The 16,155-nt window shown below is 46.8% G+C and overlaps 1 protein-coding gene across 1 annotated transcript in view; it reads right to left on the bottom strand.

The window, feature by feature from the left end:
• The window catches only part of syne1b (spectrin repeat containing, nuclear envelope 1b), a 386,581-nt gene that overhangs the window by 291,237 nt on the left and 79,189 nt on the right, over positions 1–16,155 (bottom strand). The window contains 7 exon segments of the mRNA XM_055638842.1: positions 862–1,022; positions 2,765–2,905; positions 4,715–4,891; positions 8,060–8,227; positions 10,420–10,584; positions 11,754–11,862; positions 14,526–14,743. Coding sequence (XP_055494817.1) covers positions 862–1,022; positions 2,765–2,905; positions 4,715–4,891; positions 8,060–8,227; positions 10,420–10,584; positions 11,754–11,862; positions 14,526–14,743 — 1,139 coding nt within the window.

The following is a 16,155-nucleotide window of genomic DNA, read 5'->3' as shown; positions in this document are numbered from 1 at the left end:
AGATGGTGGAGTTGCTGCCTCACAGCACCAGAGACCCGGGTTCAATCATGACTACGGGTGCCATCTGCGTGTAGCTTACACATTAGCCCTGTGACCACGTGGGCGGTCTCTGGGTGCTCGGATTTCCCCCCACATTGCAAAGATGTGTAGGTTTGCGCGGTAATCAGCCTCTGTACATTGCCCCTAGGGGGACAATGCAAAAAGTGCGATAACACAGAACTGGTGTGAATGCGTAATCGATGATTGGCATGGACTCGGTGAGTTCATCGGTCCATGCTGGGTCATTCCGTTCTGTTACATTTGAGCATTTGAGAATATGTGATTATGTTTATAGTTTGTTCGTTTGTTTGTCTTTTTGCACAAAAGTCCGCGAGCATTGCCACTTTTCATTTCACTGCACATCTCGTATGTGTATGTGACGAATAAACTTGACTTGACTTGAGATTTCATGTTAATATAATCATACATTGCTCCATCTACACTAGTCCCACCTACCTGCGTTTGGCCCATATCTCCGCTCAACCTATCCTACTCATACACCTGTCTAAATGTTTCTTAAACAATGCAATAGTACCTGCTTCAACTACCTCCTCCAGCAGCTCGTTCCACACACCCACCACCCTTTGTGTGAAATGTCACCCCACAGGTTCCTGTTAAATCTTTCCCCCTTCGCCGGAAACCCATGTCCTTTGGTTCTCGATTCTCCTGCTCTGGGCACCGTGCAGGTGATTAAAACAATAAGGGAAATAAAGAGCAATGGAAACAGAGCAGGAATGCAAGACCAGCTGTTCCTGTCAGGAATAAGCTTTGAATAAGCATTCTTCTAGCTAGAATTAACATGAAAAAAACATGATGACTTACTGTTTCCTCAGCGTCTCCTGTACATCATCAGCTTTCTCTCTCATCTCTCTGCTTTGTTGTTTCAGGGTGCTCTTACTCCTTGGACCAAGCTTTATGTCTTCAGATTTGTGTAATAGGCGCTCAGCCTGAATTGCCTTCATTTCACCGTCCTTGCAGAGTACCTGCCACACGCATACACACAAAACCAGTCAGTAACTAGCAAGCACTCTGCAATGGGAAACGCGTGACATGCCTCCAGGCAGTAGAGCAACAGCAACATCATAATGGGCCTGTCCCACATAAGGGCCTGTAACACTTGGGCTATTTTTAGGCGACTGTCATAGTCGTAGCAGGTCGCTGACAAACCAGCGACTGGACCCCCCCCCCTGACATAAAATTTGAAATAGAATCATTACTTTAACAACAACAAAAAAACACGGAGTCAGCACCGGCGACAACCTAGGTCACCTGCCGCAACCTAAGATCACCTACGTCAGGGGAAGTTAAAGGTTCAAAGGTTCTTTATTTGTCACATACACCAATTGGTGTAGTGAAATGTGGATTGCCATTGCAGCACATTAAAAAAGAATACCAAAGAAATTGAAACATAAAAACATTCCCAAGCCAACTATCGCCGTCTGTCGACGAAAAGAATTGAACATTTCAAAATCCAGCAATGACCAGAAAAGCGCTACAATTCTTTGGGCGACTGAGGAGACGACTCACGACTGTACAGCCGACACCCCTGTATGGTCGTGAGTAGGGGTGACATGTGGCGACAGTCTAGTCGCCTGTAGTCGCCTAAAAACATCCCCTACATGGGACAGGGGCATAACTTCAAGACACAAAGTCAAACAGTATAACATCATTATAATCCCCACCTGAAATACTTTTAAGAGGCTGTTCCAGGGGATTATGTCTGAATTTTTTTGTTTAGTTTAGTATAGAGATACAGCGCGGCAATGGGCCCTTCGGCCCACCGGGTCCACGCCGACCAGCGATCCCCGCACATTAACACTATTCTACACAAACTAGGGACAATTTTTACACTTACCAAGGCAAATAACCTACAAACCTGTACGTCTTTGGAATGTGCGAGGAAACTTAAGATCTCGGAGAAAACCCACGCAGGTCACGGGGAGAACACACAAACTCCGTACAGACAGCACCCGTAGTTGGGATCGAACCTGGGTCTCTGGTGCTAGTAAGCACTGTCAGGCAGCGACTCTACCGCTGCGCCACCGTGATAATTAGAGTTTTCTATTTTTCATACGCAAAGTCCAATTTTACCCTTCAAACTGAAGCGTGCAGTTTTCCGGAACAGCTGCTAACTTATTTAGAAGTTAATTCAATTCATATATTGAAGCAGTTTCATTAAGTTAGCACAAGTAGGAAGGAACTGCAGATGCTGGTTTACACTGAAGATGGACACAAAATGATGGAGTAACTCAGCGGGTCAGGCAGCATCTCTGGAGAAAAGGAATAGGTGACGTTTCGGGTCGAGACCCTTCTTCAGACTGAGAGTCAGGGGAGGGGGAAACTAGAGGTATGAAATTGTAGAAAGAACACATGAATGAAAGGTATGCAAATCAAAGCCAGCCAGATGACCAAGTAAAGATGGAGTCCACAATGGTCAATTGTTGGCTGTGGAGAAGGTGATAAAGAGTGGATACGAACAGTGAAACTAAGCAGGGCGACAGTGAAACTAGTAGCATGACTAGGGTGGTGGAGGGACTCCAATTTCAAGTAACCCTTACATTCCCTCGTTCTCCGTCCCTCCCCGTCACCAATTCCTGTTCTCCAGAGATGCTGCTCGACTCCGGCATTTTGTGTCCATCATCGGTGTAAACCAGCACCTGCTGTTCCTTCTTGCACATGCTGAATTATTTCAATATATGGATCAACTGCAGTTGTGCAAACGTACCTTCATTTGATCCAGCTCCGAGCTGAGGCTCTCCAGGCTGCTGAACAGGTGATTGCAATCCACCTTTGTGGCAGCATGAGCCAGGAATTCCATCACTTGCCCCTTCTCCTCCTCAAAACGCTGCCACTCCATCAGTGTCTCCTTCATCACAAGGAAAGTCAATGAGTCAACACAGGCCAGACGATCAAACGCAAATCAACCTCCCCTTTCCATTAAATGTCTTTGCAGCTCGCCGGAGATACTGCAACCTTGCTGTATCTGTTTCTTTGCAAATCAGAATTTGTAAGCTGGGCAACTTGTAGGCCGAACACGATGAATAATTAATTTTATTGTTAATGACATTCACAACTGTAATGATGGGAGAACTGCTGAATGTCATTCTTATCACACAAACCAAACTCCCTTCCTTTGCCTCCATCTATACTTCACGCTGCCTCGGCAAGGCCACCAGCATAATCAAGGATGAGTCTCACCCGGGTAACTCCCTCTTCTCCCCCTCTTCCATCTGTGAAAATGCACACCTCCAAATTCAGGGAGAGTTCCTTCCCAGTTGTTATCAGGCAACTGAACCATTCTATCAACAACTAGAGAACGATACTGACCCTCAGACTATCTTTAATCAGACTTTATAACCGGACTTTATCTTGCACTAAAAGTTATTCCCTTTGTCATGTATCTGTACCTGTGGATGGCTCGATTGTAATCATGTATTGTCTTTCTGCTGACTGGTTAGCATGCAACAACAGCTTTTCACTGTACCTCGGTACACGTGACAATAAACTAAACGAGTCAGCTCCACCCATTGTGACTTCCAATGGACGTCACATTACCACAGCTGAACTTATAGATGACAAAACAGAATTTAACCATCTCCCCCTCACCCTCAGTAATGCAACTCAATCACCATTGCCAACCCCCCTCCCCCACCTCAGGGGAAGAGTTAAAGGAATCAAGGGAAATGGGGAGAAAGCAGGAACACGATACAGATTTTAGATGATCAGCCATGATGATATTGAATGGCGATGCTGACTCGAAGGGCCTACTCCTGCACTTATTTTTCGATGTTATCTATGTTTCTATGTTTGGTTGGCACCAATGTTAGACCTTCAATTGGACCAGATGGCAAAGACCAGGGATTGCTTTGATTTTATTTAGTTGATTGAAGGATACAGCATGGAAACAGGCCCTTCGGCCCACCCAGTCCATGGTAACCACCGATCACTCCTTCACAATAGTTCTTTGTTATTCCACTTTGTCATCCACTCCCTGCACATTCGGGGACAATTTACAGAGGCCGATTAACCTACAAACCTGCACGCATTCAGAATGCGGGAGGAAACCGGAGCCGCCTGTGAAAATCCACGCCGTCACAGGGAGAACACACAAACTCCGTACAGACAGCACCCGTAGTGAGGATTGAACCCAGGTCTCTGGCACTGTAAAGCCCCTGTCTCACTTAGGAGACCTAAACAGCAACCTCTGGTGACCTTGCCCACCAGCCATGGTTTCCATGAGGTCACTGGAGGTTTTGGTCACTCTCCCTAATGGTCTAAAGTGGTTTCCGCGTGGTCGAGGCTTCATCTAGGTTGCTGCTATTTTTTCATCATGTTTAATACTGGCCTCGACTAAAAATAGGTTGCCATTTTAAAAATCGATAATGTTTTAGTCGCAGGTCTTGTCGAAGCCGGTTTTCTTCATAATCGAAGAAGGTTTTCAACATATGCGTGAGAGGTGGTAGGAGGTCGCAGGTCACCTCGACCTTGATTTTTTTTTGGGTGGCGGGCAAGATCACCAGACGTTGCTGTTTAGGTCTCCTAAGTGGGACAAGGGGCTTAATAAGGCAGCAACTCTACTGCTCTAATATCACCATACTGACCAGGATGCTTGGGAACAAGCTCTACCTACCACACACCACCTTGTCTTAATGCGAGCGTTGAGGCTGGACCTTACCTCAATTTTCTTCTGCTGTTCATCCACTGCTTCCTCCATTGCATTGAGGGCAGCCTCCTGGCTTTGCAGTTCCTGCAGGCTGGACTCGGTCAGGTCAGCTACTCCATGCAACTCTCTGCCACGAGCAAACTGCTGCTGCACATCAAATCTCTTCACCGTCCACTGCTTCACTTGTTGCTGCACGAGCATGGAGTCAAAACAACGTCACTTAGATTGCAGAAACATCAATGAAGATTCAAGATTCAAGATTCAAGTGAGTTTATTGTCATGTGTCCCTGATAGGACAATGAAATTCTTGCTTTGCTTCAGCACAACAGAACATAGTAGGCATGACCACAGAACAGATCAGTGTGTCCATATCCCATTATATAAATATATACACACATGAATAAATAAATTGATAAAGTGCAAATAACAGATAATGGGTTATTAATGTTCAGAGTTTTGTCTGAGCCAAGTTTAATAGCCTGATGGCTGTGGGGAAGCAACTATTCCTGAACCTGGTTGTTGCAGTCTTCAGGCTCCTGTACCTTCTACCTGAAGATTCAGATTCAGATTCAATTTTAATTGTCATTGTCAGTGTACAGTACAGAGACAAACGAAATGCATTTAGCATCTCCCTTGAAGAGCGACATAGCAAACGATTTGAATAAAAAATAAATAATAAGTGTCCGGGGGGGGGGTGATTGGCAGTCACCGAGGTACGTTGTTTAGTAGAGTGACAGCCGCCGGAAAGAAGCTGTTCCTCGACCTGCTGGTTCGGCAACGGAGAGACCTGTAGCGCCTCCCGGATGGTAGGAGGGTAAACAGTCCATGGTTGGGGTGAGAGCAGTCCTTGGCGATGCTGAGCGCCCTCCGCAGACAGCGCTTGCTTTGGACAGACTCAATGGAGGGGAGCGTGGAACCGGTGATGCGTTGGGCAATTTTCACCACCCTCTGCAGTGCCTTCCGGTCAGAGACAGAGCAGTTGCCATACCATACTGTGATGCAGTTGGTAAGGATGCTCTCGATGGTGCAGCGGTATAAGTTCACCAGGATCTGAGGAGACAGATGGACCTTCTTCAGTCTCCTCAGGAAGAAGAGACGCTGATGAGCCTTCTTGATCAGAGTAGAGGTATTGTGGGTCCAAGAGAGGTCATCGGAGATGTTGACTCCCAGGAACCTGAAGCTAGAAACACGTTCCACCTCCGTCCCGTTAATGTGGATGGGGGTGTGCGTGCCACCTCTGGACTTCCTGAAGTCTACAATGAGCTCCTTGGTCTTCTTGGAGTTAAGGGCCAGGTTGTTGTCAGCGCACCATGCTGCTAAGTGCTGGACCTCCTCCCTGTAGGCCAGCTCATCGTTGTTGCTGATGAGGCCAATCACCGTTGTATCATCTGCATACTTGATGATGGTGTTAGTACCATGTACAGGTGTGCAGTCATAGGTGAAGAGGGAGTAGAGGAGGGGGCTCAGCACACAGCCCTGAGGAACGCCGGTGTTCAGGGTGAGGGTTGAAGAGGTGTGCTTGTCTAACCTCACAGACTGGGGTCTGTTGGTTAGAAAGTCCACAGTATCCAGTTGCAGAGGGAGGGGTCGATGCCCAGGTTACCGAGTTTGGTGATCAGTTTTGGATGGAATAATGGTGTTGAATGCTGAGCTGTAATCGATGAACAGCATTCTTACATAAGTGTCTCTGTTGTCAAGGTGGGAGAGGGCGGAGTGAAGTGCCGTTGAGATGGCATCCTCCGTACTCCTGTTCTTGCGGTAGGCAACCTGATAGGGATCCAGTGTGGGGGGTAGGCAGCTTTTGAGGTGTGCCAGGACCAGCCTCTCGAAGCACTTGGTGATGATGGGGGTAAGTGCAACTGGGCGGAAGTCGTTGAGGCTTGCCGCAGTGGAGTGTTTTGGCACTGGCACGATGGAGGTGGCTTTAAGGCAAGTGGGGACAACTGCTTGGGCAAGTGACAGGTTGAAGATGTCAGTCCAGACGTCTGTCAGCTGCGCAGCACAGGCACTGAGCACGCGCCCGGGGATGCCGTCAGGGCCAGCAGCCTTACGTGCATTAGTCCTACTCAGTGCCACGTACACGTCGTAGGGGGTGAGTGTGAGGGGTTGGTGATCGGCAGGTAGCACAGCCTTGATGGCTGTCTCTAGATTGTCCCTGTCGAAGCGGCCATAGAAGTGATTAAGCTCCTCAAGGAAGGAGGCGGGCGTCGCTGGATGTGGGGGTGATGTTGGAGGGTCTGTAGTCCGTGATGGCCTGGATGCCTTGCCACATGCGTCGGGGGTCGGAGTTGTTGTTGAAGTGCTCCTCAATCCTGAGCTTATGGCAGTGCTTGGCCTTCCTGATGCCCCTCTTCAGGTTAGCCCTGGATGAACTGTAGGCTCGAGCATCGCCTGACCTGAAAGCGGTGTCCCGTGCTTTCAGCAGTAGCCTGACCTCGCTGTTCATCCATGGCTTCTGATTCGGGTATATGGTCACCTGTTTGAGGGAGGTGACACTATTGATGGTGGAGTTTATAAAGTCCAGAACAGAGGATGTATAGGAATCAATGTCCGTGTGAGAGTCAAGGGTGGCCTGGGCTGCAAACGCCTTCCAGTCAGTGTTTCCAAAACACTGCTGAAGTGTGAAGTCCGCTTCCTCTGACCAGACTTTAACTGTCCTTACAGTTGGTTTAACCCGCCTGATGAGTGGGGAGTACTTAGGGAGCAGGAAGATGAGTGTGTGGCCAGGATGGTGTGGGTCCTTGATGATACTGCCGGCCTTTTTGAGGCAGCGACTGCGATAGATCCCCTCGATGGAAGGGAGGTCAATGAACAAGTAGCATTGGCGATTTGGATGTAACTAGGGCCATTAGCAAAGTGCCGATGAGAATAATAAGGGACCCGGCATCGGGGGGTGGACACCGGGAACAAACGGGGACCATTGGAGACTAAAAGGAATACTTTGTAACTTTGTCGCGCCCTATATGTGGCGACTGTATACATTCATTCATTCATTCATTCATACATTCAATCATTCATACATACATTCATTCATTCATTCACTGTGTTATCCCACTTTTTCATCCAGTCCTTTCTCATGAGGGGCAGTTTACAGTGGCCAATTAACCTACAAACCCACACGTCTTTGGGATGTGGGATGATACTGGAGGAAACCCACACAGTCACTGGGAGAAGGTGCAAACTCCGCACAGACAGCGCCCGAGGTCGGGATCGAACCCGTTTCTCTGGCGCTGCAATGCATCAGCTCTACCAAATGCGCGGCTGCATAGCACTGCGATTCTAAACTATGAATTGCTTGTACCCTTGTGTGGATGCTGAGCCAAGAAGCTAGTGTCTTTCACTGGGAGGGATCAGTACCTGATGGTGGAGGTGGCAGCGCTGAGCTTCCTCCAGACTCTCTGAGTTTAACACCGTCTCCTCCTCAGTCCGCAGCTGCGTCTGCGAGTCGGCAAGCTCCCCCAAGGCACTCGTCACACCGTCTTTGTGCTGGATGCATTCATCCACAGCAGACAGCATTTTATCAGACTGCAGAGAAACAACAGGTGAGATGCAAGAGGTGTCCCAAATAAAAACCAAAGGCCGTTACTTGAATCTGCTGCCATGACAATGGAATCTTTTTCAGACACACAATCATCGCATCAACAAACAGGCATCTTCACTTAGAAGGTCTGTCCTTCGCAGCAGGGATTTGGACAGGTACAAAAACAAAGCCCAAAGCCCTGAGTGCAACCTTAGGCAGGTACTCAGTTCTGTTTTGTTTATTGTCGCGTGTACCAAGGTACAATGAAAAGCCTTTGTTGCATGCTATCCAGCCCGCGGATAGACAATACATAACCTACTGTGTATGGATGCTTTCACAACATTTAAGAAACATTCAGACAGGCGCATGGATAGGACATGTTTGGAGGGATATGGGCCAAACGCAGGCAGGTGGGACATGTAGATGGGACATGTTGGTCAGTGTGGGCAAGTTGGGCTGAAGCATCTGCAGTTCCTTGTTTCTACTGTTTCAGCAAATTGCAATTAGCTAAAGCTAAATAGTAGATCAAACAAACTACAGTAGTGGTTTTTTGGAGATAGACACAAAATGCGGGAGTAACTCAGCATCTGTGGAGAGAAGGAATGGGTGACATTTCGGGTTGAGACCCTTCTTCAGTTGTTTTTTGCGTTGTTAACCATCGTTAAATGTGCTTCTTGGTTTACCCCATGTCTTTAGTACAGTCAGAACGTTTTAGGAGTGATTGGCAAGTCAGTCAGGATTCAGGCCTGATCGGTTAGCTTTAACAGTCAGTGTTATCTGATATAGATCAGCAAAGGATTTCCTTCTTAGCTTGTTCATGTCTGCAACACACCCCATCATTAAAATCAGTCTGCAAAATATTTATTTTGTGTAAATGACTCAACCCAAGATAACATTCTTGCATTTAGGAATGGTTCCTTAAAGTGAATATTGCAAACATTGTGCAAAAGTCATCTCAGCATAGTTTCCCACAGAATTATTCTATAATCCTTTCGTGGAAATTCTATTTCACATTTTAAAGGACCTGTCCCACTAGCATGCAACTGCATGCATCATGCGCGACCTAACGTGGTCGCTTGAGCCGTACGGCCTCGCGGGGCTGGTCCCACTTCGATCGCCGGAGCCGTATGGAGTTGTGCGGAGCTGGTCCCGACATTGCGCAGGGCTCCGAAAAACTGACATTGTTCAAAAACTCCGCGCGGCAACGGCGAACTTCCCGCGGACTTCGCTCAAACTTCCCGTCAACTCGTACGGGATCACTCGACCTCCGTGCGGCCCCCGCGCTGCCCCCGCTTCCGGTTTGGTCGCGCTTACCGCATGCAATCGCATGCTCGTGGGACAGGCCCTTAAGGCATCTGGTACATTTAGGATATTCAAAGTAGACATTTCCTCTGCTGCCACCTAACAGTCTGTTCTAACCACAGATTAAGAAGGGCGGCACGGTGGCGCAGCGGTAGAGTTGCTGTCGTATAATGCAGTCGTTAGTGAGACCGCATTTAGAATATTGTGTTCAGTTCTGGGCACCACCTTATAGGAAAGACATTGTCAAGATTGAAAAGGTTCAGAAAAGATTTACGAGGATGTTGCCAGGACTAGAGGATGTGAACTATGGGGAGAGGTTAAGCAGGCTAGGTCTCTATTCCTTGGTGCAGGAGGATGAGGGGTGATCTTATAGAGGTGTACAAAACCATGAGAGGAATAAATCAGGTAAACGGCAGAGTCTCTTTCCCAGTGTAGGAAAACGAAAAGCAAAGGACATTGGTTTAACGTGAGGGAGGAAGGATTTACTAGGAACCTGAGGGGCAACTGTTTTACACAAAGGGTGATAAGTGTATGGAACGAGTTGTCGGAGGAGGTAGGTACTATCGCAGCGTTTAAGAAACATTTAGACAGGTACATGGATAGGATAGGTTTAGAGGGATAATAGCCAAACACTGCCAATCACCCCCCCCACGGACACTTATTATTTATTTTTTTAATTCAAAATCGTTTGCTATGTCGCTCTTCAAAGGAGATGCTAAATGCATTTCGTTGTCTCTGTACTGTACACTGACAATGACAATTAAAATTGAATCTGAATCTGTAAGTGGTAAGTGTATAGATGGGACATGTTGGTCAGTGTGGGCAAGTCAGGCTGAAGGGCATGTTTCCACAATGTATGACTCTATCACTCTATGTCAAGTCACCACAGTCGTACCTCAGCAATCTGCAACAGGAGCCTCTTGAATGCATCCGACAACTTGGACAGTTCACCTTCCTTTCTTGTAGCTTCATTCTCAGAAGAGACAGCCGTCAGTGCAGCAAGTCTGGATCGTAACCATGCCAGGCTGGGCTCCTCTTTGCTGGCCTCTTCCTTAATTTCCTAAATGTGTACATATTAACAAAATCCATACACATTCCTGTTTCCATCCTTACTTTCCACTCTCTGTGTAGCCTCGTCCCCCCCTGCTTCTGTACCTTTATTCAGTCAGGACTTCTTCCTCGAGCCCCATGTTCTTTCTGCTTTAGGGTGGCTGGTGGCGCAGCGGTAGAGTTGCTGCCTTATGGCGCCAGAGACCGGGGTTCAATCCTGACTACGGATGCTGTCTGTATGGAGTTTGTCCGTCCTTCCTGTGACCAAGTGCGTTTTCTCCGGGTGCTCCCATTTCTTCCCCCACTCCACACTCAAGGCTGATCTATTTTTCCCTCTCAACCTCATTCTTCTGCCTTCTCCCCTTAACCCCTTTGACACCCTTCCTAATCAAGAACCTATCAATCTCTGCCTTGAAAATACACAATGTCTTGCCCTCCACAGCCGCCTGCGGCAATGAAGTCCATAGATTCACCACCCTCTGGCTAAAGAAATTCCTCCTCATCTCCATTTTGAAGGTGCATCTTTTTTTTCCAATGAGGCTGTGCCCTCTGACCCAGGACTCTCCCATTACTGGAAATATCCTTTCCACATCTACTCTATCCACAAAGATTGATAGCCGAGATACATCCAAATCATCCTACATAGACAAGGAAAGCTGTTTTCAGCCAAAGATAGACACAAAAAGCTGGAGTATCTCAGCGGGACTGGCATATGTTATAGAGTCAGCCAGTGATACAGTGTGGAAATGTACAAACTCCGTACAGATAGCACACAGAGTCGTGATCGAACCCATGTCTCTGGCACTGTAAGGCAGCAACTCTACTGCTGCACCACCCATGGTTACTCCTGAACCATCATCACCATAAGACACCTAATGCCATGGGGTGGGAGATTGCATCCTTCTCGTGTTTCGACAAATGCAATCAACCTGGTGTGCACAATCAAATAAGATCAAATAGAACAAGTTGTCCTACAACTTTAAGCTGTGCACGCCTTACACAAGAAGAAGACCTAATGCCATTATCCAGACTGATTTTCCCAGTCTATACTGCCCTGTCTGTCTCCTCATCTCTGACTGATCCCATCATACTCTTATACCTAAACTGACTATGATACTGCTCCTGTTTAGTATTTTATGAGTCTTCATTCTATTGAATGTAGTTATACGGTCAACAAACCTCCAATGTAGTTTTCAAATCGCAGTACATTTTAGGATCGGTGGTTCCACATTTGATCTCCGTTAGCTGTTTGTCCTTTGCCAGAAACCAGGTTGACAATTGATGAGATCTGAAAGAAAAAATGTTAAAGAAATCTCAAGCCTTTGTTCGTGAGAGGAGAATGTATAAAGTGGTGTCATTTAGCATGGAAACAGGCCCTTCGGCCCAACCTGCCCATGCCGACCAAGGTGCCCCGCCTGCACTAGGCCTACCTGTCCGCGTTTGGCCCCCATCCCTCTAAACCTTTCCTAACCATGTACCTGTCCAGGTCACAGTATGGGGTGTTGAATGTATTATGATTTACAATAATACTGAATACTAATTTTAAACAAAGGAATATAAAAAGGCCAAGGATATGGGGTTTCAGCATCAGTCACAAAAATATGATGAACCAAACTCCACCTCATGTGATACCTCTAGTTTACATCTATCTATGTATCTATCTTCTTCTATATACTGAAACTCTCCTCTTGTTTGTTCGTTTGTATATATATTTGTTTGTTTGTTTGCTCCCGGAACTCCGCCATTTCACATCCCCATTTGTGTTTCCGGCGTGTACTTGCCTGGCCTCACAACGGGGACACAACGGCTCCATGAGTACGTTTTAGTCTATTTTACAAATGTCTCCACGGGTCCTCTATTCACTTTATTAACTTTAACTTAATTTCTGCCGTCAATGGCACATCTTTGAACGCGGCAGTCCCACCGGCACAGTGCGGGTCCGTCAGCCGCGCATGCGCAGTTTGGTGGAATGTTGCATTGGGGAAACGGGACCCAACGGGTCCGCGCTTGGTCTAGTGACCACTAGTTTCATATCCTCTAATTTCATACCCTCTAGTTTTCATACCCCAAGTTTTCATACCTCAAGTTTCCCTCCCCCTGATTCTCACTGAAGACGAATCCCGACCCAAAACATTGCCTATTCCTTTTCTCCACAGATGCTGCCTGACCGGCTGACTAAGGGCTGTCTTACTTCCACATTTGCCAGCTCACTCTTTGCTCCGCCATTCATTCCTCTTGACATTTCCGAAGTTGCTATGCAACTCGTTTGGTTGCCTGACTCCAGATCAGCAGTGGCATCTCAAACAAAGTGCCATCAAACGCCTCATCACCCAAAGAACAACCAAGACCTCCAAAACAAACCACATCTTTGACTCATCCTATCTCTCATCAGGCCATAACCTCAGGATTAAAGGACATTCTTGTAGGAAGGAGATGAGGAGAAAAGTATTTAGTTAGAAGGGTGGTGACTACAGTATAATAACTGGGAAAAAATTAATACTAAAATGTTGTTAGAATATGGTCTCCATTCATTGACAATTTGAAGGGGTAGATCGGTTCAGCTTGGGAACCTGACTGGAGCTGGAACTCAGGATTAGATGAAAAGTTATACTTTATAATCCACAAACCTCTCCAAATATGTATTATTAGTAAATCATTCCATTCTTTTTTTTATCTTGACATTTGTGGGGTTTTTTGCCTCTTTCTCTCTTACTTCCTATCTTAAAACAAAACTAGAAGCAGAACCAATCCACAATTGATAATATTAATAATGTACGACTGATATACATGAAATGTTTATAATATGTGTTTGCTTCTAACAAAAACATTTTTTTTTGAAAGAAGGGTGGTGAATCCATGGAATTCATTGCCACAGAGGCTGTGGAGGCCAAGTCAGTACATATTTTTAAGGCAGACATGATTGAATAGATCAGCCATGATTGAATGGCAGAGTAGACTTGATGGGCTGAATGGCCTAATTCTACCCCTATCACTTATGACTGATCTTATGATCTGCCCTCTCGCCTTCCACTATGAGTCATTCAATAACTAATCTCATTCAAGGTGAGACCAACTGGGCCTCCAGATTATTCAGGCCATCCTGTCGATTGGGATAGAGAGGGGGAGGGTGTGGTTGTGTCAGGGGACAACAACATGGGCTAGTTCCACACGGAGGGAACAATCCCTGCAACTGAAACCTTATGCCAATCTTATCTTCAGGATGTGGGTCTAGTCCAAAGAAAACACAATTGACAAAGAAGTCCACTCATGGGATAAGAAGAGCACAACACCTATGATTGATCCACTTATAAAGGCATGCACATTTGGTTAAAGCAAAGATAGACACAAAAGGCTGGAGTAACTCAGCAGGTTACTGGAGAAACGGAATAGGTAACGTTTCGTGTCGAGACCCTTCTTCAGACTGAGTCAGGGGAAATGGGAACGAGAAATATATTGACGGTACTAAAGGGCCTGCCCACTTTCACGACCTAATTCATGACTTTTTTTACTCGTGGACATTTTTCATCATGTTGAAAAAAATGCCCCGACTTATTTGATGCACAAGTACCTACGACTAGCATCACAACCTACCTACGACCTCCTATGACCTTGTGACGACCATGCTACGAGTATGAGTCAAGGGAAAACTCGGCAGAGGTCGCGAATTAGGTCGTGAAAGTGGGACAGGCCCTTTAGGAGACCCGAAACGTCACCTATTCTTTTTCTCCAGGGAAGTTGCCTGACCCGCTGAGTTACTCCAGCCTTTTGTGTCTGTCTTTGGTTTAAACCAGCACCTACAGTTCCTTCCTACACATTTTGTCTGCTCCATTGGGTCAAAGCAAGTCAGTTATCCCAGTCCCTTGTGGAGATGAAATATTAGTTTTGATCATTTAGCCCAAATAACATTGGTGTGTGGTAAATTCTAGGTGGCCATGTTGCGGGCAATGTCACCTTGTCTCAAACTCCCTCCACTTGTCCGGCTGTTCGAGTAACTGCTGGTACGTGACGTCAATCAGTCCTTTCAAATCTCTCAGGGTCGTTTTGTCCATTTCGTGTTTTGTCCTGATCGCGTCGTAATTCCGAGTTTCCGGAAGTTTCTGACAGAGTTCGCCGATCACTTTGCCCCGCTTCCTGCACCACTCGAACTTGCCTTTGTCTGAGAAAAATTCCTGAAAGAGATTACTTGCTGGTTTAGCCAGTTAGTCGTTCCCGGTAGTTTAGTTTCGATGTACAGAGTGGAAAATGGACCCTTCGGCCCACCGGGACCATGCTGACCATCGACCGCCCGTTCACACTTGTGTTATCCTGCTTTCTCATCCACGCCAACAGTGCGAATTTACAGAGGCCAATTAGCCTACAGACATCTTTGGGGTGTTGGAAGAAACAGAGTCACCTGGAGAAAACCCACGCGGTCACAGGGAGAACATGCAAACTCCACACAGACAGCACATGAGGCCAGGATCGAACCCGGGTCTTTATGAGGCAGCAGCTCCACCTGAAGCTCTTGGTTGAGTCTTGGCACCCATCAAACTGGAAGATATCCCAGAGCTTGTATGGGCACTCTGTGCAAAGTGGCTCATGTCCTGAGTAGGGGCTAGTGGAGTCAAGGGATATGGGGAGAGGGCAGGCACGGGTTATTGATAGGGAACGATCAGCCATGATCACAATGAATGGCGGTGCTGGCTCGAAGGGCCGAATGGCCTCCTCCTGCACCTATTTTCTATGTTTCTATGACTCCTCAGAGTCAATGGGGCACAAGCACAGAGGACGATGGTCTAACCTTCACTCATCTAGATGATGTAGCTACATCATCAAGAGACACTAGCAATACCCAAACACCATCAAACTCTGTTTAGTTTAGTTTAGTTTAGATTAGTGATACGGTGTGGAAACAGACCCTTCAGCCCATCGAGTCCATGCCAACCAACAATCACCCACACACTAGTTCTACCCTTCTAACTCGGGACAATTAACCTACAAACCTGCACATCTTTGGCATGTGGGAGGAAACCGGAGCACGCGGAGAAAATTCATACGGTCACGGGGAGAACGTATAAACTTCGTACAGACAGCACCCGTAGTCAGGATCAAACTGTACTTCCTACACCCTCCAATACTTATTTTTAAAAGTTGATCCATAGTTTGAGATTTTACTCCATGAGCAAACATACTTCCCACATCCACCTTGTCAAGTCTCCTCAAGATGTTATATATTTAATCAAGTGGTGGGACATTCAAGTCATGAATGGCTGTTTGGCTCAGGGCAGCACAGTGGCACAGCGTTAGAGTTGCTGCCTTACAGCGCCAGAGACCCGGGTTCGATCCTGACTACAGGTGCTTGTCTGTACGGAGTTTGTACGTTCCCTCCTTGACCTGCGCGGGTTTTCTCCGAGATCTTCGGTTTCCACCCACTCTAAAGACGTACGGGTTTGTAGTTAAATTAGCTTGGTATGAATGTAAATTGTCCCTGGTGTGTAAGATAGCATTAATATGTGGGGATCGCTGGTCGTTGCGGACTCGGTGGGCCGAAGGGCCTGTTTCCGCCCTGTAGCTCTAAACTAAAATACTATGCAATCCTCTG

Source organism: Leucoraja erinacea, chromosome 8 (assembly GCF_028641065.1).
Source record: "Leucoraja erinacea ecotype New England chromosome 8, Leri_hhj_1, whole genome shotgun sequence".
Classification (NCBI taxonomy): domain Eukaryota; kingdom Metazoa; phylum Chordata; class Chondrichthyes; order Rajiformes; family Rajidae; genus Leucoraja; species Leucoraja erinaceus.
Note: the sequence above shows the minus strand (reverse complement) of the source record. Positions and strands in the feature narration are given on the sequence as shown.